A 27,526-nucleotide genomic window follows, 5' to 3' on the forward strand; every position below is an offset into this window, starting at 1 on the left:
TCCCTGTAAAGTCAGAACGCGACGGTGTTTATTTCAGTCACGGTTGGCAGCCCTCTTAGGGTTTTAATCAGGAGCTTTCTATTTTATAGCTGTTGTAGGTGTCGTACCAGAAGTAATCCTTCCATTATCTTACACAGTACTAAGTCCGTCACGTTTAGGGTCCGCTAAAGTATAGCTAGAAGTTGTCAACTGACAAATCATACCCCCACGTTGATATCTGAGGGCTTGGCCTGCCAGGGTGCATGCACATTTCTATATCATGACGCAGTTTAGACTTTGAGCTAGAAGAGGAGCACTCTAAAAAGAAACGTCTTTTAAAAACGCATTGTTGCGTTATTTTCTAAACATTCCGTTAAACAGCATCGTCCCGCATGGTAGTGCGCATTGGCTAATGGTGTTAATCCAGTTCTATAAACACTGCCATGTGTTTCCAAAGTTGTGATCGCGTAACGATATTGAGCTCGACGTATGCCTCAAATGTTTTTATCAACACCAGCGTCTTTGTGGTATATTAATATTAACAGCACGGCCCAAGTATTATTAGCACCCAAGTGTTGATAGCAAATGATGTCACGAGTTAAGCAACGCCTTCTTCAGACGTGTTGACATATGATTGGTTGATCGAGGCTGACACCACGAGCGCGGCACGCGAACGTCGTACGCCTGCAGAAGTGCCTACCTAGCTGTCATCATCACCTCCTGATTGCCGTTTTGTACAAGTCAGAATAAGGAAAAGAAAGGTATTTTGCAGTCTGCTTAATTTTTGCATTGCCTAGATTTACAGGGTGGAATATTAGACGTGAAAATTCAACATAGGCCTAGACCTAGCGACCGTCAGGCCAGAGTTGTCAAACTAAAAGGCGGCAAATAGCCTAACGTTAACCGACGCTGTGTCAATGTGTACATTGACACAAAACGGAATGCAGATAGCCTAACGTGCTGTCTGCTAACTTGCAACTAAGTCAACAATGCTTAGTTGGACGCAGTCAGTTCGGTAGGCTATTTAGGCATAAGCTGCTAAGTGGGACACAGTCAGTAGGCTATTTAGGCCTAGGCTAGGTCTTTATTATATTACGGGCCTAGGTTTTGGATCGTATCTGCCTATTCAGTGAACATCCACAAACTGACAAAGGAAGCATGTAAAACCCTGAATATGATCAGAAGAAATAGGGCTAGGCTACCTTGCGCTAATTTAGAATCCGTAACCCGAACTAACCCTACATCATACCCAGAATGTAATTGTAGGCTATATAATGATGGAATGTTGTTCTCAAAATGCACTCCAGTACCGAATGAGTGCACAGTGTGATGTACTTCCTGGCACAGATTCTAAATTATTACCCGAGGCTATGGGTCAATGTTCTTCAAAACTTACGTATTAGAAGATAGACCTAGGCCTAGGCTGCATGCGAAATTAATTTCATAGGGGCAGTTTGGGATGGATTGTCTTAGGGTTACCGCTTTCTCTGGACTGTCTTATGACGGTGCCGCACCTGCTGGCCAGGAGAAGGAACGTAAGATTTAAGGTTATCTGGGAGCGAACCCACAAACAAGCGCCATCGCTAGGCCTTAACTCCTTGTGATAACTTGTAATTTTGATGTGTTTGTTTGTTTCCCAAAAATATTGAAAATACATGGCCTGATCAACAATAAACATGTGCATTACGTCACTATAATGTCATGTGTGTTATGTCATATACCACAGTGCACTGGCGCCGCGCACAGCATGCAGTTGTGAACTTAAGTGATCATGATTTCTGAAGTTTCCAGATTAGCCTAATAATTAAGTTTAAGAAAAAAAAAACTGTAAGAACTTAACAATACTACCCTAACCCTATTTAAAAAAATATTAACTGTAGAAATTGTATTTCTAGCCTAACCTAGAACTATCTAGGCCTGAGTGGAACCGGTAAAACTACTGTAGTTAAAACTAGAATTCCCACAGAAACGTTTGCCTAACAACAGTCAAAATGCGTTAGGTCTAAGTAATCTGCTAAACAGGTTGGCCTTGGTCGTAATTAAAACCTGATTTTGCCTAGGCCCTAACTAGACAGTTACTATTATTTAAGTCATGTTTTGTGAAAATTGTCATATCCTAACCTGTAGAAATAATAAAATAAGTCTACAACAGCTTGTAATGTAATATATACTTGTAATTATCTAACACAGACCGGCAATACCACCGGCAAAGTGTGCTGAAGCTAGCATGCCAATGTGACACTATGCAGCTAACAGTACTTATAATTAAATCAAGCAGCAGTTTGTGTTAGCCGCAGTAGCAAACAAGAAAAATCAATCATTTCCTCATTTGTGAGTGTATTGCCACCAGATTCAGTATTTTGTTCCTAACATATTATAAATACTAGAAAAAATCCAATCAAAATCAGAATTTTTGGGTTGAACATGTTGCTTACATTCGAAAATTGGTGAAAAATGAGAAAAAATATGGCCAAAAATTAAAAACGAAAAAAAAATTCTACCCACCCTATATTTCTTACACCATTACACGTAAGTGCCATTTCTGAACGTGGAAGCACCGCAGCGAAACATGACAAATAAAAACATACCAATGTTAGGCTAACGTTATCAGTGGGCCTATCTTAGCCTAGTATTTCACTACAAACGTGCAGGAAAATAGCTATTTGGGGCAAAAGTGACCACTAGATGACATTTGGCCTCAAATCCCTGAATGTACACTTGGTCACTGGTGATACTGACTAACTTTCATGATCATCCAATTTGATCCGTAGGAGAAGCAGTTTCGGTTTTTAAAACAATGGCCAAAACTGACCTACATGATGACCTTTGCCCTAAAATTCCTAAACACCCCATATGTACTATTGGTCAATGGTAATACTGACCAACTTTCATGATCACCACATTTAACCACTGCAATTTTTCAATGTTTGTCAAAATTCAGCAAAACTTGGTGGATATGGTCTATCTTCGATCCTGTGAAATTTTAGTATACAGTTGGGGTCACTGGAGGTCATTTGCTGTGTCTAATTTGCATAATTTATGCAGTTTTTGAAGTTTGTCCGATTTTCACAAAATCTAGTCGATACGGTAAATATGGAGTGCTGATAGTTTTTAAAGGCAGTGAAGGTCACTGGAGGTCACTTAATATGACTAATTTGCATAAATTGTTGAATTTTAATGAAAGGTGGCCTGCAGGCGCCTGCCCGATGGTGCCTAGAAATATGCCAGGAACTAGTCGTAAAGTCAATAACAAAAATGATATACTGTATTGTTAAAGTTTACTGTCAAAACATGGCTTTGTCATGATACATTTCTAAAAGAATTACAATTCAAGTCTATAAACAAATAAAATAATTAGATTCAAACCCCAGAAGGATATTTGGACCCAGAACCCGGATTCGGGGTCGGGGTCAAAACTTGTGGATTAATGTTCCTAATGACCTTGTTAGTAATTTTATTTATTTATTTTCTTTTTTGTTTCTCTCCACAGTGCAGTGACCTGTTTCTCTGTTGTGATATCTCAAGCTTCTGTAAGTTAAGGATGGCATCATTTCGTCCAGTAAATTTTTCAGTTTTGTAGTTTTCAGATACTATACTGTACTTGTGGTTGGGGGTATCTACTAGGTATAAAATCATGGGAGATGAAATTATTCATTGTTGCACCATGTGCAACTTCATTGCAGATAATTTTAATCAGTTCACAAATCATGTCAGCAGAATCCACAGGAATGACCCTCGCTTCAAGGTCTATTGTGATTTTGGGGACTGTGGATTTAGCACAAAAAGTTGGGGTGGTTACAAAACTCATGTCAGTAGGGCACATCGAGAGGTAGTTGATGTGAATGGTGGCTTTGATGACGATCTTCCAGATGTAGAGGATAATAACGAAGATGGAGCACAGTCTGATAGAGAGGATGAAGACAAAATGCTCTTTGCTTCATATTTGCTATATTTGGAAACTGGTCTGAAATTGAGTCAAAAAGCTGTGAATGTTGTAGTCGGAAACACTCAACATGTTGTAGGTTACCACCTTGCGAGGCAAAGACAACAACTTAAAAGAAAACTTGAAGAGAGAAATGTTGATACTGGTTTTATAGATGATTTTTTCTATGATACTGGAATAACAACTTTCTCAACAGAACAGAAGAGAGGGCAGTTTTATAAGTCAAATTGCCATCTTGTTGAGCCTATCGAGGTAGTTTTGGGTCATAGAAATGTAAATGCTCATGGAAATGTGAAGCGTATCTGTGATCGTGGGTATATTGTCCCTCTTAAGGGCCTGCTACAGTCTCTTGTTCGAATGCCAGAAGTGTATCGCTTTATCAGCGAATCGCATCGCAGTTCATCTCAAGTAATGTTTGACATCTGTGATGGTAACTACATCAAAAATGATCTTGAAGGAGCATTCCAAATTCTATTATATGTTGATGATCTTGAGATAGTAAATCCTTTGGGCACACACACCCGGGTACACAAAATCACTGCGTTCTATGTTGCATTTGCAAACATCCCACCCGAGGACAGGTCAAGACTCTCATCCATTTATGTGATAGCCATAGCAAAGACTGAGCATTTGAAGAGACATGGTATGAAAAATATCTTGCAAGACTTCATTAGTACTGTGAATGAGTTGTCTTCCATTGGTGTTGAATTGCATATTGGTGATGTAAAGAAAGTTTTCAAAGGGGCCCTTGTGGCGCTGATTGCAGACACACCAGCGGCAAACCTAATGGGCGGATTCAAGGAAGGTGTTGGATTTGCTAACCAGCCCTGCCGGACATGCCATGTTTCTCGTGATGAATTGAAACAGAAGCTAAAAGTTGAGCAATGTCAGTTGAGAGCACTACCTGATCACATCATGAAGTGCACATTGCTGTTCGAACAACCTCTAACAAAAGCAGCTAGAAAGGAGTGGAGTACCCGATGGGGTATTACACGTAAGAGTATCTTGTTAGACATCAATAATTTTGATGTTTGTAACTGCTTGTTGCATGACCCAATGCATGTTCTGCTTGAAGGGGTGGTTCCTTATGAGATGGCACTCTTCATTTACTACAGTGTTGATCTGAAAGCATTTTTTACCCTCTCATGGCTGAACAACCAATTGGCTACCTTCCCTTACTCCTATCTTGAGATGAAGGACAAGCCGCAAAAAATTATCAAAAATCACTATTACAGTGATTTGAAGATCAAGCAGACTTCTGCTTGTACACTAACAATGTGCGCGGTAATGCCATACATTCTCTGCAAGAAAGTCCCTCATAATGATCCAAAACTAAAACTGTTGTTGCTACTCATGCAGATCACACATCTTTGCACCAGCCCATGTGCAACAGTGGATGGCACAGTTACTGACCTACAGTACCTAATAAGCGAGCATCATGCAAGCTTTCTTGCTGAATACCCAAGGGCTAATTTCACACCAAAAATGCACTACATGATTCACTTGCCAAGTCAAATTTTGAACTTTGGTCCAGGGCGTGTACAATGGTGCATGAGGTGGGAAGCAAAACATTCTCAGTTCACCAGTATAAAGTGGAAAAATTTTAAAAACCTTCCGAAGAGCCTGATTGTTAAACATCAGAAATGGATGTGTTCTCAGATGCTTTCTCCAACTGGTTTGCCCTCTGACAACTACTTATATGAGGGGGACAGTGTATCTGGTGGGGGTGAAAAGTCCATTGACCAGCTTTACCCTCAACACAGAAATGTGTTTCTCGGACGGTTTCCAGGTATTGAAACTGTACACCAAGCAGATTCGATTGTTATTCATGGAAGTACATTCAAAGCTGGCTGTGTGTTAACTCTGGGATATGATGAAGAAAATTTTCCTATATTTTCCTGGGTGTCAGAAATCTATGTGCATGAGCACGAGAAGTATTTTATGTGCAGGAAGATAAACATCATAGACTTAGTGGCTGTAGTGAATTCATATGAGATTGAGATAACAGGGGAAGTGACTTTCGTGTCCTATCAGGACCTGTTTGTTAAAATGCCGTTGAGCATCCATTTCTTTCAAAATCGTGCCTGTGTTTGTAACAAGTATGCCTATCAAGCACATCGAATGTGAAATTTGATTCTAGTATATAATTATCAAGTGTCACTTTCAAACACTGGATTTGCTCCTCCATAATTCATTATAGCAACACTGTATTGGACTCGAGTAACAACTATATACAGTACATGGAACACCCCAATGACAATTAATGTAATAAACAAAATTTTCAGTCTGATATCATAGGTTGCTAAAGCTTCCAAGATCAATGAAAAAAGCTAAAAGCATTGTATCAGTGGGGTTCTGGCTTTCTGGCTGAAAACTTTACCTCCTGTAATGATATTTTCACTTCATTCTCAACTTCAAAATTAGAAATGATGCATTTTTTGTCTTACATGAAGTGGTCAGGTAAAGCACACAGTCAGGATGGCAATGTACAAGGTGTGGAATGGACAGAGAACGATCAAGAAAGTAGTCGGAGCCCAAAACAGAGAGGATTTAATTTGTAAAGGTACAGTAATGTTTTTAGCTCAAACTGCTACTCTATCCTTCTATTCATCTATCTAGCTATCTACAGGTCCTTTGACAATTTCAGGTTGAAATTTTGACCATTCTATAGGCAGTATGAGGCTGTGAGCTACTTTACACCTCATGCTCTCTATATAGCCTACAGCTATTGTTTATGTAATGTTCCCAGGGGCGTGACCGAGGGGGGGGGGTGCGGACGCAAGGAATCACAAAGCCTGTGACTTGTTTTCATGCTATATAAAATGTGGAAATTGTATGTAACAATTTTCAAGTCTGAAATATTTTCCCAAACAGGCAAAGTCAAGTTGGGTATTCCAGCATCTTCATCCACAAAGCTTGTGCTTGGCGAGGATGGAACTGACGTGGATGACGATGATGTACTGGAGTTCTTCAGAGACAAAATACTGTTGCTACTGACAACAGATGAGAACTGGATTGAACCTTCACTGGCAGCCACACCCACACCATCCACACCAACAAGGGATGTAGAAGACCACCTGTCGAAGTCGGCTGTTACACCTGTGTCGGTTCAGCATGTATCACAAACACAAGAAACACCGACCTTAAGCATCAGAAAGGGTAAGAGTATCACTGCCTAAAATTGTTTATGATAGCTTTGGTATGGGTGCTGCTGGTTTTGTAGTTCATATGCTATGTATGGGCCTGCAGTCCCTCAGCTCTATATCTTGTTTGATGCGCCAGGCTGGCAGCTCTATCAGTATATCTAGCTGTCTGTCCATTTGTCCTGTTGAAGTAATTTGCCATTTATTTGACTGTGAGTATGGCCAATTAGCACTTGGCAGCCTCGTGTAATTGTAAACAATTCTACGATCAGCGAATCACACATGGCTCGCTATACTCTGCATACGATGCTGCCATACATCCAGGTATTACATCAAGAAAAATCACACACTAAATCAAAAGGCACTTTGCCGGATCGGTGCGTTGGGGAATGAGTCGGAAGAAATAAGCCCCGCCCACTTCTCAGAAGGGAACAGGGAGTACAGCTGCAGTACACGCAGTTGGCTAGACTATATTTTGCCTTCCGTACTGTACTGCGAGTGATTCATTCATTATTGGCATGCAAAGAAAGAATGCGATGCGGTTTCTTTCCAATTACTTTTTATGCTTTTTGATGTTTACGTTTTTGTGATGTACGACTATTTTTAGTGATTTTCATCACAATGAACGTCATTTATATTGAGTTCTGTGTTCCTAAATTTAACTAGAATTTTGCATCGCACAACTTCATTGCGACGCCGTTTTGAAAATCTCTCACAGTTCTTTCATTTTGAATCGCATTTTGCGATGCGATACTGGAAAATACGAACACTGCCTGTTTGTATATTTCAATATTGCTTTGAATGGACCTAGCCCGCATACACTTTCCTTACCCATGCCTACTGTACCTACTCCACAACATTATTGTATTGTTCTGACTGATGTCAGTCATGTTTTTGCCGGCTGCTCTGATCACTTCCATATCTGTTGTACAATGTACCCAATTTGAAAACAATGTTTGAACATACAGAGCCATTTTTCAGCTTCTTTATAAACCGTTTTAACAAGTCTATTGTATTCTATCCGTACATGTTTAGTTTTATTCACACCCATGTGCCGTTTCAGTATTCTAGCTCATAACCCTGCTTCTGACTGATACTGTAACATGCAGCTGTTGGTGTGTTTTGTGATCATATTTAACTATGAACTGCTTCTTTTTTTCAAGTCTAGCCAATGATGATTGAACTTCTATTTAACCATCAAATAGAAGAGGTATTAGAGGCTTCAAAGGTTTAAGTCAAACAGAAGAAACAGATAACTGTGTGTGGAAGTGTGAAGGAGGGAAGACCAACTGAACATATGTCAGGTTTGACAGTTTGGTCTTTGTACCTTTCTCCTTTTCACAGATATGACATCTGCTAGTGTGAAAATGCCCATCCCAGAGAGGATTGATCTTCCTGAATTCAGCCCTAATGTGGTCATGATGCTTCAAAACAACCAAGGTGGTGAGATCTTTAATGCTGTCCTGAAGGAAGCAGCCGTGTACTACCAGTTCAAGTACCCAGGAATGAAGGACTCCACCTATTATCAGGCCATCGGAAAGAAATTAGTGACAAAGTACCCATGTCTAGAGCATGATGGTATGAGGAAATGGGTAATTCTTTATCTTGGTGTTTATGCCCTTTCTTAAATATTCCTTGCCGAAAGTGGAAGGAATCTATGTAGTCACGCAATTGTGTGTGTATGTGACGCTTCCTTGTGAACACGATAAGTGAAAAACGCAAGGTCCGATTAGTCTCATACTTGAGTGGTAAATCTTCCATAGTGAGTAGATGGTCGATATTGTTTTTGGTGCTGATCTCATCAATATTCATGAGTATGTAGTATGACTGAAGAATACAAAATTAGGACAGTGCCTGAATGCTCATTTTCACCAGGTCACATTCTTATTAGCATTCTTGACGTGACCCATACCTTTTGCCAAATCTCTCTAAGACACTGTTGACACAAGACCAAACAATAACATCAGTCTGCTGGTGTACTTAACCAAATAGCAGCAAGTGTCTTTCGTAACTCCATGGGTAGACCATCTGCCATGTGTGCCAAATTGGACCACAACAGGAGTGTTCCTCGCCTCCTCAAGATACCCAGTCACCAAGCATATCATGCCATTGTAAAAGTATATTCATCCCTTATGTATAGTACTATCTCAGTGGTCAGAGCTTTCTGACTGTTAATGTGCATGTTGCCCTGGTTAATGAAGTGGTATATGTTTTGGAGATGTTTTGCTCTATATGCAAGAAAGCTTTGAATATTGAATTTTTCTTTTTAGTCATATTTCAGTAGTAAGCTGAGTTCCAGAATTCGTCAGCTGCGATTGAAGGAAAACAGAAAAACGTCCCTCACCACATGTGATTCAGCTGAGTCACCAGACATGCCAGTTGCAAAAAGATTCCACTTGGGAAGGTTGGTTTGCATGCTCTTTAACCCTTACCTTTGTACGCTCAGACGGAAACAGAATTACATATTGCTTTAAAGTACAATGATTATGTAAATTTGACTTCAGGTATTTTGGTACCCTCTATATAGGAAATCTAAAATCTCGGACAAAATTTCAGTCGATATGAGTGTGAAAATATGACACATCTGCCTTTGCGCAATACCCCTTGTGACATCACAAGGGCCACTGTGGGAACCTGTGTAACACAAAGTTAATGCAAAACATACTTTGGAAGTCCCTGTAACAAATAGATTTGAAAGAATTTCATGAATTTCCTCTGTAAATATTACATTTTGTCTTTCCACCACCAAGGTGCAAAGTAGCAGCATTTACTGTGTAGAGTATATGGGCGGCCTTCGCATCCCACCCCCCCCACCTCTCCTTGTGACGTCATCGATGAAGGTGAAATTCATTTAAGATAAAATAACTCAACAAGGCATCATGCTCAAATTTTGAATGTTGGGATTTGACATGCCTTCTTTTCCTCTGTGCCAGTTTAGAAAAATGTGTTTCATGAACATAGTTTTGAGGTTAAAAAAGCATTTCTAACAATCGCCAGGTTAGCAAAGAATTTTGAACATTTCACAAGACCTTGGGAGAAAAATATGTCAGTTACATAATCCAAAATATAGATGAGGTACGTAATACAAAAAATAGATTCAGCCTTCCATGGTAAAGTAGACTTGCTTGCTGTATATGTAATGAATCCTTGAAAAAATGTATTACTATTTTTTGGTAATTTGCCCGAGCGCTGGGATGAAACGTCATTTGTGTCTGAAAAATGTGTGAGCCTTCTGAGTCTGGTTCCAAAACGCTTAAATTTTAAAGGTCTTAACATGCTCACTTGGGGGATTCCCACTTGGGGACATTGAAAGTATAAGAGGTCCAATCTGAATAGAGAGAGACAATGAATCATCAATAAATGTGAATTGTTATTGTTGAACCACACTTTGCATGCCCTTCATAATACGTTTTTGGCAGTGAACATAAAATTTATTCAATTCCAGACCTACAACTGGCAAAGTTTTATCCGAAGATGACTTCCTGGAACGTTGCAATGAACTTGTTGATGAATGGAATGGGCAGCGACGTGAAGCCACTATCAAGATGCTAATGGCAGACGTCCGGCCCAACTTATCATCATGGAGACTTGGCAAAACAGTGAAGGAGGTTGTGGCAATGATTCCTTGCCTGCAGGATGGTGGCTATGTGAGTTGCTATTATGTTCTGATGTAGTCTACCTACAATTGATCTAACCCTAAGGTACTGTACACATAGAGTACTCTGTGACTGTGTAAAAAAATGATGTGCATGTGTGTACTGTACCATTTTGTAAATGGCTGGTGATGTTCATAAACTACTAGTCTGTGTAAACACCTTTCATGGCCGATCAGCTGATAATTTTGGGGCCCGATCAGAGTCTGACATGTCAGACGTTACCATGGCAGTATCATGTCACAATGGTTGTGTGAATGGACTGTCATTTGAATTGTGCGTGATCAAGCAGTGTACAGTATTACATACGAAAATATTGGCACGCACTGAGCATAGGGACCCTCTATATGGCCTGATGGTTGGTCCCAGTTTGACGAAAGAAAGGCCTAGCATATGCTGTAGCCTAGAATGCATTGGAAATGAACAGATCGGTTTGAAAAATTGAAAATCATAAATCGCAAAATAACAGTAGTTCCCTTATTGATTTCAACTCACAATGCTACTCGTGAATCCAGCAAAAATGGACAATAATCAAGATTAAGTAAATGCTCTTGGCATGATGGCCCTATAAACTTTACAGTGTGTTAGGATGTCACTGTATCTGGATCGAAGAGGAAAGTTGGAACCCATTTCTGAGCCTAGAAATTACCTCATGTAGATCTGACTGAAACTCTGGGTTACTGGGACATCAGATAAATTTGTGCAAGGTCTCGTTTTCTTGAATATTGCTGAGAAAATGGTTGAACTGAATGAAGCAATTGTTGTAATGACAGTGTTGGAGTTGCCGGTTCACTTCATTTTCTGTAGAATCACTTATAGCAGAGTAACATGACCTGTATACGTGGACAGTATGAGGCTTAGGTGCGGGAAGGAGAATTATTTGGCGGCTCAGTTTTAAAAATGACATGAAAGACCTTGGCACCCTGGCACTTATCCCCTAATTGTTATGAGGGCAATGCTGGCTGTAGAATCGTTAGTGACCTTATTGTTTGCCATGGGCCACTACTCTTAGTTATTAGGGCTTGCTTTTTATGGTTTCAGATTCTAGAAGAACTGTACGCATGGATTGGCAGCTCCAACATAGAGAAGGGCCGTCAGTTAATAAAGGCCAATTCCGACAAGCTCTTCAGAAATGTTGCCGAACTCCTAACTGATGCTCCTACCGTAAGTTGCTATTTAATCGAAGGGGCTTGGGGTCATAGACACCAGTGTTGTAAGTCGGTAATTTACCGGTAAATTTACATGGTAAAATTTCCGGTACTTTACCGCCATCATAATATACGGTGGTCAAATAGGGTAAAATATTGTCAAATATGGAAAACAGCAGTTTTCATGAACAAAGAATCACAAAGTCATTGACTTTCTTGTTTCAGGGGGGAGGCAGGGGTGCACACTTAGCTCCTATGCCTTTTCAACACCTGTAAGCAACTTTATTATGAAGAGGGTTAAGAGAGACCCAGACTGCATGGTTTCATTTGGTGAAGTCCAGGTGTCTGACCTAGAATTTACAGAGGATGCTGCCTTGCTTGCGGAGTTTGTGGTTCCTCCGTTGTGATTACAGGAGTCATCGACCAAGACCAACATTCAGTCCTTTGGTGGTATCTTGGACAGTACTGTTGAGTTTGTCCCGGTTTTGGGTGAAAATGTGTTTGGGTCACTGATTCCTTTTCTGCCTTGGCAGTGGCTCTGTGTCGTGCGAGTCTGAGTTTGGCATGCGGAGTCATGAGGTCGCCGGATAGTGGTGTTTGACAATCATTCAGACAATCATTTGACAATTATTCTGGTAGAGGGAAAAATTTCCCCAAGTGTTTAGCTCCATTGTGCTTCCAGTCTGCTATACTCTAGTGTGGCATGGACATTCATTGTGGGGCTGAGATAAAGACTAGATTCCTTCATGACTACCTCACTTGGCTGCATCCTTGGTTACCGCTGGCAGAACCGTGTATCTAACGTATGGGTACTCGGGGAGGCATGAATTGTATGGGACAGTTGCCAGATCTGTGACCCTCAGTTGCGCTTCCTTGGGCGCTTCCGGCACGGGACCCAGTGGCTTTGGGCCGGCTGCCAGTATGACTTCGTAGCTTATGGTTAGCGGAGCTTTGCGGGTACCTAATATCGTTCACCCCTGTAACTTAAAGTAGAATAGGCCGATGTATACCCTGCCTGTCATGAAAATGGTGGACCTGCTGCTGTTTTATCTGGATACACTGTGTCGCATGGACCATTTGTGTGTTGCTAAATATTTATTTGTGGGGGTCCATTTCTGTGCAACCGAGCCCCTGACTCGGATGGAACTTAGTAGAGCACCTATAGTATATGTGTGTGGTTACTGGGTAGTGTGTCATCTCATCTCATATGCACCTCCTCAAAATAACATTTATTAGGTGCATAATTCTTTCAGCATCAGTCATCACATACAACTAGAAGTCATGCTTACTTTGTGATTAGATAATGTTGATGATTTGATGTGATTTGTTCTTTTGTTTCAGACGATGGATTCATCGCTGAACCTGTTGCAGTCCCTTGAGAAAAAGGTTGCGGTCGTAAAGGGAAAAGGAACAAAGTCCAAAAGTGTATTTACAATATTGGAGGTATGGCTTTTCCATTTTTGTTAGTCATTCATTTCAAAGGTTATATCGGTAGAATTGTCACACTCAGCCATAGTTGCAACCCGCAAAAACCCATGCAAAATTTCGGTGTGGTGATCAATTATGATGGGTGCCAATGGAAATATGCAAACTGAGAAGCAGTATCTTACCTCAGGACACTGTGTCGTTGAAGTTAATCTTCATACCTACTCATACTAGGGGCTGGGTTGTCTGTCCCTGCATTTTATAATCCACTAACAGTATATTTTACAAATAATGAACAACCAAGCTGAATTTTAGTTGATGCAGCGTAAAATGAGACAGACCTACTATTACGTAATGTTTTTGTGATGTCGAGGGGGAAAGCAAAATACCTGTTCAATGCAAATTCAAAGCAAATTTAACATTTTTGAAACTCTGTCACACAAGAATGGCGAATCTGATTTGAATAAAACGTCACAGAATTTTGAGAAATGTAAAGATGCAAGCATTAGTGACTCTGGAGAAGATATTTACCTTGCACTTTTCACCGAATGGAGGAACGAAAACTCAGCAATTACTGTGTAAACTCAATAGCAGCATTCATTAGGTTCCCCTCGTGATGTCATTGAACCAGTATAATTAATTAGGTAACACAAAAACGAAATGAGTTCAAAACTCTAATTTTGAGATGCAAGGTTTGGAAATAGGCTCTTTTCATCTATATAGTTTCAAAGCAATCCGCTGGATCTCCAAAAATGTAACTTTGCACTTCCATAGACCTTCAAAAAAATGTATTCATTTGCCTGTTATAGTCAATCAGCTCCATGGGTTCAGAAAAGACAGGCCGGAGGTATGCCCAGCCATAAGGGGCTACTGAATGGGAAACCTTGGATTGCAGATTTTGTTTTCTTACCAACCTTGAAGAACAAAACAACCCTAACGTAATAAATTATTATGATAAAGTAACGCAGCTTCCTTGTGTGCAGAAAGTCACAATTATGTGTTTCTATGACAAATGAGCTGTTTTATATTTGAGGTCAAAGGTAATTATTCGGTCCCTTATAGCTTCCTTGAACTGGATATCAGAGAAGGTATAAATGAACGGCAAAATTATTATTTATGAAATGACTTTCAAGAATATATAGTTACTGTTGATAATATTCATCCTATTTAATTGCAGGTCGACAACATTGACATGCAGGAGGATGTCCTTCGCCGGAAGCTTGGCGTGAAGGATAAAGCCCCTCTTGAGCTCCGCATCCTAACAATCGACAATGACATAAAAATGATTTATGCTGTTGGTGAAGGAGTAACTATTGACTGTAGAACAACCAATTCCCTTGAAGCAATTGTTGCTCTGCTAGGTGGATATTATATTTTCGACTTGAACTATCCGGCCATATATGGACAGCTGCTAGGCTTCCTCCAACAGCATATTCTTGAAGAGCCATACACATACTTCAAGGGAAGCAATTACCAGCAGTTTTCTAACAAGCTTAAATTTTCCATAACAGAGCTTTAAGTTTTTCTTTGCATGATTATTTTGGAGTTGACAGGTGTTGTTGCTTTTTGAATTCAATGAAGTAGTGGATGTTAATAAAAAAGTGCATATTCAATAATCTGTTTCCTTTTGTTTCAGTACTGTGCAAATTTCATGATATATATTGCACTGTTCAAGAGTTCGTAATGTAAACAAGATGTGCACTCTTAATAAGAACAGTTTGTTTCAACCCACATGTGAGCACAGGTAATTCATTTCCAGATTGAGAAATTAACCCAGTCTTCTTTGGGTATATAAAAACTGGGATTTTACCTTAGTTCAAGCAAGGGCTGCTTAACCCTGGTTTGCTTCAGATCTTCTTCTACCCATCTTCTACCCATCTTTTACCCAGCTGGTTCCCAGACTGTCCCAGGGTCATCTAAGGTCATTTTAGATTGAATGGTGAACAACACTATGCTTGCTAAAGCATTAATCCTTGTTTCAACACCTAGTGTTGCTTTTAAAACACAATTTTTGTTATAGACGCGTATACGTGTTAATTAAGTGTTACATGGCTGAAGACACGTTGAGGCGTTAATTTAACATGAACACATAAACGTGTTAATACCTTATCCTATTAACACTAAAACACGTTCATTAAGTGTTACAAAAATGTGTTAATTTAGGTGTTAAAACATTAACACCATTTGTTAGAGTGAGCAAGTTGAGCACACTGAACCGTCCGCTCGCACGGAGAAACATATCCAGATTAAAACACAGAATTTCTTAACTGTTCTGTGTCACCTCCTTGAATCCTCCTTATTTGCACATCACCTCTACTTTGAATTATGCGCTTCCACATCAAGACATTCAAAACGATCGTGGTGACTGGAAATATGCCATAACAAGCATTGCGTTAGGTCATGTTACGTCTCGTGTGTGTCTGTGTGCTTTACTTATCTTTTCGTGTTTTTTTTTTTTCGTTTTTTTTTTTTTTCGTTTTTTTTTTTCACGGTTAAACTTTTGTGCGAATGTACAATACTCCAATTGGGGCATGGTATGCATTCATATCACATTGTTTTGGAACAATCTGGAACTCTAAGTATTATTTCGACCCAAGAATCACCAGGCTGGCGTGGTGGCCTGAACGGTTGGAAGACAGCACTGCGCGTCGGTGTTTGTTGTCAGGCTGTGTGAATCGCGCCGATCGGATGACAGACACTGCTTTGTTTATAATGGCATCGCCAAGGTGGAATTTTTACACGGGCCTAGGATCCCAATTCCGTATCCTCCCTTAGTTCGCAAAAGCATCCGGGAGATTACGTTTAGAGTCCGGCCTTCGGGCCAGAAGTGGGCTAGCTGACTTGCAATGGAGGGCTCACGTCGATTCGGACTGGGTTGATGTTCAACGTTCAGTGAAACCATGGCCTCGATGAGGCGTAATCTCTTGTTAATTTTAGCTTTCTGTCTTCAATTTTATAATATAATTATATAAATTAATTATTGCCTTTTTTATTCGTCTTTTTCTCGCTTAGTTATCGCATTTTATTCAAGGTTAAATATATGCTCATGTCTGCCTAGGTTCGACTCCCCGCCGAAGCAATATTTTATTTTATTTTTTTATTATTATTATTAATATTTGGGGTGTTGTTAATATCTGCATGTCTATGCATGGTGTTTTAAGTTTGTTTCGCTTTGTTTGTCTGTTTTTTTGTTTGTTTTTTTAGGGGGAGGGGGGTGTTTGTCTCTATTTTGGTATTTTGTTTCGCGTAAACAAAGTAGGTCATTGCAATAATTTTTGCACAACTTGTCAATAGAAACCGATTCGGAACTTAAGACCTGAGTGGTAAATTTGATTTCTGTCTCGCTCGTCGCCTTTCACTGGAAATTTGAATGAAAGTATTCATAAGGACGAAAACTGTACCTGCAAAAGAAATGCTTCTTTTGTACAGTGTAAGGCCACCGCGACATCTTTTCTGACAAGCTTGATGATATTTGTTCTTCGGGAATGTTGTGTCATTACTTAGCCTTTATATTATAAACAGTTAAGTGTGGAAACAGCTATGCTCCTGTTAGAACAACTTAACATTTCTTAAATGCTGATTTACTGAGGCAGGCGTTTGAAAGACAGTGTGATACAAACAGGTACGGTAACGTCATAAACAATGCCACGAGCTCTCCGTGCATTAAAAACGATCGAAATGTGCGGTATTCATGACGGTACACAAAGCAGATAATGCGGATACAGCAGACATAGCCGAGAATAAAATCTAGTAGCGTGGAGGATTCAATTATGACATACTAGGACTTTCTACTGGTAAACTTTACTCATTGTCGAATAAATCTATATCTAATTTCTAGCTTTTGCTCTGTGTTTAACGTATTATGACCAAAACAAATATGAAGTTCACGACAATTCCATCGGACTTGTATATTCGTTTAAAAATAGCTCCGTTTCGAATCTAACGCTCCATTGCTATGGTAACATGGTGAATAATAGCCCTGCCGCTAATGGATATGTAGAAGATGACCATCGGTGGCGCTCTCAACTTCTCGTGCCACGTCTGGCACCTATACAAGAAGTAACCGACATATTACTGGCGCAATCCCGACCGAACATATTTTAACTCTCCTCAGACAGACTTTTCTACACTGATCCCAGAAAGCATTAAGTGCCGTCAAAATGCCTCAGTTGCCAATAGGTACATGTCCATGACGTAACACTGTTCTCGTTGTGCAGAAAACTGAAGTCAAAAGTAAGGCATATACTGATAGGCCTAGACTAGGTATACGTTGCAGACTATACATATGCTAACTTCACAGACAGACATACATGCATTCAGACAACTTCGGGTAATGTAAAATATCACTAACCGTAATCACGTTATGTTTACTCTGTCTTCAAATGTCGTCCTTTTCTTCTCTGCAACCCCGGGCCGTCATTGGAGTCGTTCGAACAACTATATTAAGGCGAAGAACGACGTCAAGATATATCCAACGTCTAGACTACACTGCTTGCAATGGAGAGAGAACTGCCCAGTACAGTACAGTACGTGTTGATATGAACGCCTACAAAATGACAACAAATATTTTCCATTGAAAATCCACTGTGTATGACGGTATAGTAAACACTCGTATATAGATCAACGCACACGCGCGCACGGAGGTATTATGTACGTACAGCATGCAATGCAGACAAATATTTCGGAGCGCGCGCTTCTGATTTTGTGCTGATATTCTTGTGAGCGCTCTTGTATCACTGTTTGCATGCGCGCACGGACAAGATAGACGTCAGACTATCACGCTGTAGCTACTAAACCTTTACTTACATGTGTACAGCAGTAGACTACTGTGATGGTTGCATGCGGCAGTTTAATTTTGTGTGCACAATATGTCAGCATTGTACGGTGGCTTAATAAGGACATAGGAAAGAAAAACAGTGTCCCCAAATCTCACAATGTTGTCTTTTTATCTCAAACGTTGCCTCTTTTTTTCCCTTCAAAATTTAGATCCAAAAACAAAAGTCCAAAAGTAGAGACAAAAAGTCCAAATTTTCAGATTTGAGCAGACTTGTTTCCTTTCCTATGTCCCTATTAAGCCACCGTAGTATTGTGACTATTCTATGATCAGAAAAACTGTACAAATCTAACGGAATTGCTAATGTTATAATGTTAAGAGACTGGCCTTTATCATCCCTGTAAAGTCAGAACGCGACGGTGTTTATTTCAGTCACGGTTGGCAGCCCTCTTAGGGTTTTAATCAGGAGCTTTCTATTTTATAGCTGTTGTAGGTGTCGTACCAGAAGTAATCCTTCCATTATCTTACACAGTACTAAGTCCGTCACGTTTAGGGTCCGCTAAAGTATAGCTAGAAGTTGTCAACTGACAAATCATACCCCCACGTTGATATCTGAGGGCTTGGCCTGCCAGGGTGCATGCACATTTCTATATCATGACGCAGTTTAGACTTTGAGCTAGAAGAGGAGCAAGTTGAGCACACTGAACCGTCCGCTCGCACGGAGAAACATATCCAGATTAAAACACAGAATTTCTTAACTGTTCTGTGTCACCTCCTTGAATCCTCCTTATTTGCACATCACCTCTACTTTGAATTATGCGCTTCCACATCAAGACATTCAAAACGATCGTGGTGACTGGAAATATGCCATAACAAGCATTGCGTTAGGTCATGTTACGTCTCGTGTGTGTCTGTGTGCTTTACTTATCTTTTCGTGTTTTTTTTTTTTCGTTTTTTTTTTTCACGGTTAAACTTTTGTGCGAATGTACAATACTCCAATTGGGGCATGGTATGCATTCATATCACATTGTTTTGGAACAATCTGGAACTCTAAGTATTATTTCGACCCAAGAATCACCAGGCTGGCGTGGTGGCCTGAACGGTTGGAAGACAGCACTGCGCGTCGGTGTTTGTTGTCAGGCTGTGTGAATCGCGCCGATCGGATGACAGACACTGCTTTGTTTATAATGGCATCGCCAAGGTGGAATTTTTACACGGGCCTAGGATCCCAATTCCGTATCCTCCCTTAGTTCGCAAAAGCATCCGGGAGATTACGTTTAGAGTCCGGCCTTCGGGCCAGAAGTGGGCTAGCTGACTTGCAATGGAGGGCTCACGTCGATTCGGACTGGGTTGATGTTCAACGTTCAGTGAAACCATGGCCTCGATGAGGCGTAATCTCTTGTTAATTTTAGCTTTCTGTCTTCAATTTTATAATATAATTATATAAATTAATTATTGCCTTTTTTATTCGTCTTTTTCTCGCTTAGTTATCGCATTTTATTCAAGGTTAAATATATGCTCATGTCTGCCTAGGTTCGACTCCCCGCCGAAGCAATATTTTATTTTATTTTTTTATTATTATTATTAATATTTGGGGTGTTGTTAATATCTGCATGTCTATGCATGGTGTTTTAAGTTTGTTTCGCTTTGTTTGTCTGTTTTTTTGTTTGTTTTTTTAGGGGGAGGGGGGTGTTTGTCTCTATTTTGGTATTTTGTTTCGCGTAAACAAAGTAGGTCATTGCAATAATTTTTGCACAACTTGTCAATAGAAACCGATTCGGAACTTAAGACCTGAGTGGTAAATTTGATTTCTGTCTCGCTCGTCGCCTTTCACTGGAAATTTGAATGAAAGTATTCATAAGGACGAAAACTGTACCTGCAAAAAGAAATGCTTCTTTTGTACAGTGTAAGGCCACCGCGACATCTTTTCTGACAAGCTTGATGATATTTGTTCTTCGGGAATGTTGTGTCATTACTTAGCCTTTATATTATAAACAGTTAAGTGTGGAAACAGCTATGCTCCTGTTAGAACAACTTAACATTTCTTAAATGCTGATTTACTGAGGCAGGCGTTTGAAAGACAGTGTGATACAAACAGGTACGGTAACGTCATAAACAATGCCACGAGCTCTCCGTGCATTAAAAACGATCGAAATGTGCGGTATTCATGACGGTACACAAAGCAGATAATGCGGATACAGCAGACATAGCCGAGAATAAAATCTAGTAGCGTGGAGGATTCAATTATGACATACTAGGACTTTCTACTGGTAAACTTTACTCATTGTCGAATAAATCTATATCTAATTTCTAGCTTTTGCTCTGTGTTTAACGTATTATGACCAAAACAAATATGAAGTTCACGACAATTCCATCGGACTTGTATATTCGTTTAAAAATAGCTCCGTTTCGAATCTAACGCTCCATTGCTATGGTAACATGGTGAATAATAGCCCTGCCGCTAATGGATATGTAGAAGATGACCATCGGTGGCGCTCTCAACTTCTCGTGCCACGTCTGGCACCTATACAAGAAGTAACCGACATATTACTGGCGCAATCCCGACCGAACATATTTTAACTCTCCTCAGACAGACTTTTCTACACTGATCCCAGAAAGCATTAAGTGCCGTCAAAATGCCTCAGTTGCCAATAGGTACATGTCCATGACGTAACACTGTTCTCGTTGTGCAGAAAACTGAAGTCAAAAGTAAGGCATATACTGATAGGCCTAGACTAGGTATACGTTGCAGACTATACATATGCTAACTTCACAGACAGACATACATGCATTCAGACAACTTCGGGTAATGTAAAATATCACTAACCGTAATCACGTTATGTTTACTCTGTCTTCAAATGTCGTCCTTTTCTTCTCTGCAACCCCGGGCCGTCATTGGAGTCGTTCGAACAACTATATTAAGGCGAAGAACGACGTCAAGATATATCCAACGTCTAGACTACACTGCTTGCAATGGAGAGAGAACTGCCCAGTACAGTACAGTACGTGTTGATATGAACGCCTACAAAATGACAACAAATATTTTCCATTGAAAATCCACTGTGTATGACGGTATAGTAAACACTCGTATATAGATCAACGCACACGCGCGCACGGAGGTATTATGTACGTACAGCATGCAATGCAGACAAATATTTCGGAGCGCGCGCTTCTGATTTTGTGCTGATATTCTTGTGAGCGCTCTTGTATCACTGTTTGCATGCGCGCACGGACAAGATAGACGTCAGACTATCACGCTGTAGCTACTAAACCTTTACTTACATGTGTACAGCAGTAGACTACTGTGATGGTTGCATGCGGCAGTTTAATTTTGTGTGCACAATATGTCAGCATTGTACGGTGGCTTAATAAGGACATAGGAAAGAAAAACAGTGTCCCCAAATCTCACAATGTTGTCTTTTTATCTCAAACGTTGCCTCTTTTTTTCCCTTCAAAATTTAGATCCAAAAACAAAAGTCCAAAAGTAGAGACAAAAAGTCCAAATTTTCAGATTTGAGCAGACTTGTTTCCTTTCCTATGTCCCTATTAAGCCACCGTAGTATTGTGACTATTCTATGATCAGAAAAACTGTACAAATCTAACGGAATTGCTAATGTTATAATGTTAAGAGACTGGCCTTTATCATCCCTGTAAAGTCAGAACGCGACGGTGTTTATTTCAGTCACGGTTGGCAGCCCTCTTAGGGTTTTAATCAGGAGCTTTCTATTTTATAGCTGTTGTAGGTGTCGTACCAGAAGTAATCCTTCCATTATCTTACACAGTACTAAGTCCGTCACGTTTAGGGTCCGCTAAAGTATAGCTAGAAGTTGTCAACTGACAAATCATACCCCCACGTTGATATCTGAGGGCTTGGCCTGCCAGGGTGCATGCACATTTCTATATCATGACGCAGTTTAGACTTTGAGCTAGAAGAGGAGCAAGTTGAGCACACTGAACCGTCCGCTCGCACGGAGAAACATATCCAGATTAAAACACAGAATTTCTTAACTGTTCTGTGTCACCTCCTTGAATCCTCCTTATTTGCACATCACCTCTACTTTGAATTATGCGCTTCCACATCAAGACATTCAAAACGATCGTGGTGACTGGAAATATGCCATAACAAGCATTGCGTTAGGTCATGTTACGTCTCGTGTGTGTCTGTGTGCTTTACTTATCTTTTCGTGTTTTTTTTTTTTCGTTTTTTTTTTTTTTCGTTTTTTTTTTTCACGGTTAAACTTTTGTGCGAATGTACAATACTCCAATTGGGGCATGGTATGCATTCATATCACATTGTTTTGGAACAATCTGGAACTCTAAGTATTATTTCGACCCAAGAATCACCAGGCTGGCGTGGTGGCCTGAACGGTTGGAAGACAGCACTGCGCGTCGGTGTTTGTTGTCAGGCTGTGTGAATCGCGCCGATCGGATGACAGACACTGCTTTGTTTATAATGGCATCGCCAAGGTGGAATTTTTACACGGGCCTAGGATCCCAATTCCGTATCCTCCCTTAGTTCGCAAAAGCATCCGGGAGATTACGTTTAGAGTCCGGCCTTCGGGCCAGAAGTGGGCTAGCTGACTTGCAATGGAGGGCTCACGTCGATTCGGACTGGGTTGATGTTCAACGTTCAGTGAAACCATGGCCTCGATGAGGCGTAATCTCTTGTTAATTTTAGCTTTCTGTCTTCAATTTTATAATATAATTATATAAATTAATTATTGCCTTTTTTATTCGTCTTTTTCTCGCTTAGTTATCGCATTTTATTCAAGGTTAAATATATGCTCATGTCTGCCTAGGTTCGACTCCCCGCCGAAGCAATATTTTATTTTATTTTTTTATTATTATTATTAATATTTGGGGTGTTGTTAATATCTGCATGTCTATGCATGGTGTTTTAAGTTTGTTTCGCTTTGTTTGTCTGTTTTTTTGTTTGTTTTTTTAGGGGGAGGGGGGTGTTTGTCTCTATTTTGGTATTTTGTTTCGCGTAAACAAAGTAGGTCATTGCAATAATTTTTGCACAACTTGTCAATAGAAACCGATTCGGAACTTAAGACCTGAGTGGTAAATTTGATTTCTGTCTCGCTCGTCGCCTTTCACTGGAAATTTGAATGAAAGTATTCATAAGGACGAAAACTGTACCTGCAAAAAGAAATGCTTCTTTTGTACAGTGTAAGGCCACCGCGACATCTTTTCTGACAAGCTTGATGATATTTGTTCTTCGGGAATGTTGTGTCATTACTTAGCCTTTATATTATAAACAGTTAAGTGTGGAAACAGCTATGCTCCTGTTAGAACAACTTAACATTTCTTAAATGCTGATTTACTGAGGCAGGCGTTTGAAAGACAGTGTGATACAAACAGGTACGGTAACGTCATAAACAATGCCACGAGCTCTCCGTGCATTAAAAACGATCGAAATGTGCGGTATTCATGACGGTACACAAAGCAGATAATGCGGATACAGCAGACATAGCCGAGAATAAAATCTAGTAGCGTGGAGGATTCAATTATGACATACTAGGACTTTCTACTGGTAAACTTTACTCATTGTCGAATAAATCTATATCTAATTTCTAGCTTTTGCTCTGTGTTTAACGTATTATGACCAAAACAAATATGAAGTTCACGACAATTCCATCGGACTTGTATATTCGTTTAAAAATAGCTCCGTTTCGAATCTAACGCTCCATTGCTATGGTAACATGGTGAATAATAGCCCTGCCGCTAATGGATATGTAGAAGATGACCATCGGTGGCGCTCTCAACTTCTCGTGCCACGTCTGGCACCTATACAAGAAGTAACCGACATATTACTGGCGCAATCCCGACCGAACATATTTTAACTCTCCTCAGACAGACTTTTCTACACTGATCCCAGAAAGCATTAAGTGCCGTCAAAATGCCTCAGTTGCCAATAGGTACATGTCCATGACGTAACACTGTTCTCGTTGTGCAGAAAACTGAAGTCAAAAGTAAGGCATATACTGATAGGCCTAGACTAGGTATACGTTGCAGACTATACATATGCTAACTTCACAGACAGACATACATGCATTCAGACAACTTCGGGTAATGTAAAATATCACTAACCGTAATCACGTTATGTTTACTCTGTCTTCAAATGTCGTCCTTTTCTTCTCTGCAACCCCGGGCCGTCATTGGAGTCGTTCGAACAACTATATTAAGGCGAAGAACGACGTCAAGATATATCCAACGTCTAGACTACACTGCTTGCAATGGAGAGAGAACTGCCCAGTACAGTACAGTACGTGTTGATATGAACGCCTACAAAATGACAACAAATATTTTCCATTGAAAATCCACTGTGTATGACGGTATAGTAAACACTCGTATATAGATCAACGCACACGCGCGCACGGAGGTATTATGTACGTACAGCATGCAATGCAGACAAATATTTCGGAGCGCGCGCTTCTGATTTTGTGCTGATATTCTTGTGAGCGCTCTTGTATCACTGTTTGCATGCGCGCACGGACAAGATAGACGTCAGACTATCACGCTGTAGCTACTAAACCTTTACTTACATGTGTACAGCAGTAGACTACTGTGATGGTTGCATGCGGCAGTTTAATTTTGTGTGCACAATATGTCAGCATTGTACGGTGGCTTAATAAGGACATAGGAAAGAAAAACAGTGTCCCCAAATCTCACAATGTTGTCTTTTTATCTCAAACGTTGCCTCTTTTTTTCCCTTCAAAATTTAGATCCAAAAACAAAAGTCCAAAAGTAGAGACAAAAAGTCCAAATTTTCAGATTTGAGCAGACTTGTTTCCTTTCCTATGTCCCTATTAAGCCACCGTAGTATTGTGACTATTCTATGATCAGAAAAACTGTACAAATCTAACGGAATTGCTAATGTTATAATGTTAAGAGACTGGCCTTTATCATCCCTGTAAAGTCAGAACGCGACGGTGTTTATTTCAGTCACGGTTGGCAGCCCTCTTAGGGTTTTAATCAGGAGCTTTCTATTTTATAGCTGTTGTAGGTGTCGTACCAGAAGTAATCCTTCCATTATCTTACACAGTACTAAGTCCGTCACGTTTAGGGTCCGCTAAAGTATAGCTAGAAGTTGTCAACTGACAAATCATACCCCCACGTTGATATCTGAGGGCTTGGCCTGCCAGGGTGCATGCACATTTCTATATCATGACGCAGTTTAGACTTTGAGCTAGAAGAGGAGCAAGTTGAGCACACTGAACCGTCCGCTCGCACGGAGAAACATATCCAGATTAAAACACAGAATTTCTTAACTGTTCTGTGTCACCTCCTTGAATCCTCCTTATTTGCACATCACCTCTACTTTGAATTATGCGCTTCCACATCAAGACATTCAAAACGATCGTGGTGACTGGAAATATGCCATAACAAGCATTGCGTTAGGTCATGTTACGTCTCGTGTGTGTCTGTGTGCTTTACTTATCTTTTCGTGTTTTTTTTTTTTCGTTTTTTTTTTTTTTCGTTTTTTTTTTTCACGGTTAAACTTTTGTGCGAATGTACAATACTCCAATTGGGGCATGGTATGCATTCATATCACATTGTTTTGGAACAATCTGGAACTCTAAGTATTATTTCGACCCAAGAATCACCAGGCTGGCGTGGTGGCCTGAACGGTTGGAAGACAGCACTGCGCGTCGGTGTTTGTTGTCAGGCTGTGTGAATCGCGCCGATCGGATGACAGACACTGCTTTGTTTATAATGGCATCGCCAAGGTGGAATTTTTACACGGGCCTAGGATCCCAATTCCGTATCCTCCCTTAGTTCGCAAAAGCATCCGGGAGATTACGTTTAGAGTCCGGCCTTCGGGCCAGAAGTGGGCTAGCTGACTTGCAAGGGAGGGCTCACGTCGATTCGGACTGGGTTGATGTTCAACGTTCAGTGAAACCATGGCCTCGATGAGGCGTAATCTCTTGTTAATTTTAGCTTTCTGTCTTCAATTTTATAATATAATTATATAAATTAATTATTGCCTTTTTTATTCGTCTTTTTCTCGCTTAGTTATCGCATTTTATTCAAGGTTAAATATATGCTCATGTCTGCCTAGGTTCGACTCCCCGCCGAAGCAATATTTTATTTTATTTTTTTATTATTATTATTAATATTTGGGGTGTTGTTAATATCTGCATGTCTATGCATGGTGTTTTAAGTTTGTTTCGCTTTGTTTGTCTGTTTTTTTGTTTGTTTTTTTAGGGGGAGGGGGGTGTTTGTCTCTATTTTGGTATTTTGTTTCGCGTAAACAAAGTAGGTCATTGCAATAATTTTTGCACAACTTGTCAATAGAAACCGATTCGGAACTTAAGACCTGAGTGGTAAATTTGATTTCTGTCTCGCTCGTCGCCTTTCACTGGAAATTTGAATGAAAGTATTCATAAGGACGAAAACTGTACCTGCAAAAAGAAATGCTTCTTTTGTACAGTGTAAGGCCACCGCGACATCTTTTCTGACAAGCTTGATGATATTTGTTCTTCGGGAATGTTGTGTCATTACTTAGCCTTTATATTATAAACAGTTAAGTGTGGAAACAGCTATGCTCCTGTTAGAACAACTTAACATTTCTTAAATGCTGATTTACTGAGGCAGGCGTTTGAAAGACAGTGTGATACAAACAGGTACGGTAACGTCATAAACAATGCCACGAGCTCTCCGTGCATTAAAAACGATCGAAATGTGCGGTATTCATGACGGTACACAAAGCAGATAATGCGGATACAGCAGACATAGCCGAGAATAAAATCTAGTAGCGTGGAGGATTCAATTATGACATACTAGGACTTTCTACTGGTAAACTTTACTCATTGTCGAATAAATCTATATCTAATTTCTAGCTTTTGCTCTGTGTTTAACGTATTATGACCAAAACAAATATGAAGTTCACGACAATTCCATCGGACTTGTATATTCGTTTAAAAATAGCTCCGTTTCGAATCTAACGCTCCATTGCTATGGTAACATGGTGAATAATAGCCCTGCCGCTAATGGATATGTAGAAGATGACCATCGGTGGCGCTCTCAACTTCTCGTGCCACGTCTGGCACCTATACAAGAAGTAACCGACATATTACTGGCGCAATCCCGACCGAACATATTTTAACTCTCCTCAGACAGACTTTTCTACACTGATCCCAGAAAGCATTAAGTGCCGTCAAAATGCCTCAGTTGCCAATAGGTACATGTCCATGACGTAACACTGTTCTCGTTGTGCAGAAAACTGAAGTCAAAAGTAAGGCATATACTGATAGGCCTAGACTAGGTATACGTTGCAGACTATACATATGCTAACTTCACAGACAGACATACATGCATTCAGACAACTTCGGGTAATGTAAAATATCACTAACCGTAATCACGTTATGTTTACTCTGTCTTCAAATGTCGTCCTTTTCTTCTCTGCAACCCCGGGCCGTCATTGGAGTCGTTCGAACAACTATATTAAGGCGAAG

General features: G+C 40.1%; 2 protein-coding genes across 3 annotated transcripts; both read left to right on the top strand.

The window, feature by feature from the left end:
- Nucleotides 1–348: 348 nt before the first annotated feature.
- Nucleotides 349–15,461, top strand: LOC139978893 (uncharacterized). Of its 2 annotated transcripts, XM_071989448.1 has the most exons (10): nucleotides 355–740; nucleotides 3,470–3,509; nucleotides 6,376–6,485; nucleotides 6,797–7,081; nucleotides 8,410–8,657; nucleotides 9,336–9,469; nucleotides 10,511–10,712; nucleotides 11,760–11,882; nucleotides 13,208–13,309; nucleotides 14,469–15,429. In XM_071989448.1, exons 3-10 carry the CDS (start codon nucleotides 6,401–6,403, stop codon nucleotides 14,808–14,810), a joined length of 1,521 nt encoding a protein of 506 aa, XP_071845549.1. In that variant the 5' UTR covers nucleotides 355–740; nucleotides 3,470–3,509; nucleotides 6,376–6,400; the 3' UTR covers nucleotides 14,811–15,429. The 2 variants fall into 2 exon arrangements, with proteins under 2 accessions (XP_071845550.1, XP_071845549.1); XM_071989449.1 differs by lacking the exon at nucleotides 11,760–11,882 and having other exon boundaries at nucleotides 349–740; nucleotides 14,469–15,461.
- Nucleotides 3,614–6,049, top strand: LOC139979025 (uncharacterized). Its single transcript, XM_071989661.1, has one exon. It carries the CDS (start codon nucleotides 3,614–3,616, stop codon nucleotides 6,047–6,049), a length of 2,436 nt encoding a protein of 811 aa, XP_071845762.1.
- Nucleotides 15,462–27,526: the final 12,065 nt, after the last annotated feature.

This window comes from Apostichopus japonicus, chromosome 13 (genome assembly GCF_037975245.1).
Source record: "Apostichopus japonicus isolate 1M-3 chromosome 13, ASM3797524v1, whole genome shotgun sequence".
NCBI classification, from domain to species: Eukaryota; Metazoa; Echinodermata; class Holothuroidea; order Aspidochirotida; family Stichopodidae; genus Apostichopus; species Apostichopus japonicus.

What these genes read in the sequence shown, in the direction of transcription:
- LOC139979025 (XM_071989661.1), top strand. Translation starts at nt 3,614, where the DNA reads ATGGGAGATGAAATTATTCATTGTTGCACCATGTGCAACTTCATTGCA.
- LOC139978893 (XM_071989448.1), top strand. Translation starts at nt 6,401, where the DNA reads ATGGCAATGTACAAGGTGTGGAATGGACAGAGAACGATCAAGAAAGTA. An exon ending in AGAGGATTTAATTTGTAAAG is followed by an intron (nt 6,486 to 6,796) that starts GTACAGTAATGT and finishes TTTCCCAAACAG; the next exon opens with GCAAAGTCAAGTTGGGTATT. An exon ending in GTGTATTTACAATATTGGAG is followed by an intron (nt 13,310 to 14,468) that starts GTATGGCTTTTC and finishes ATTTAATTGCAG; the next exon opens with GTCGACAACATTGACATGCA.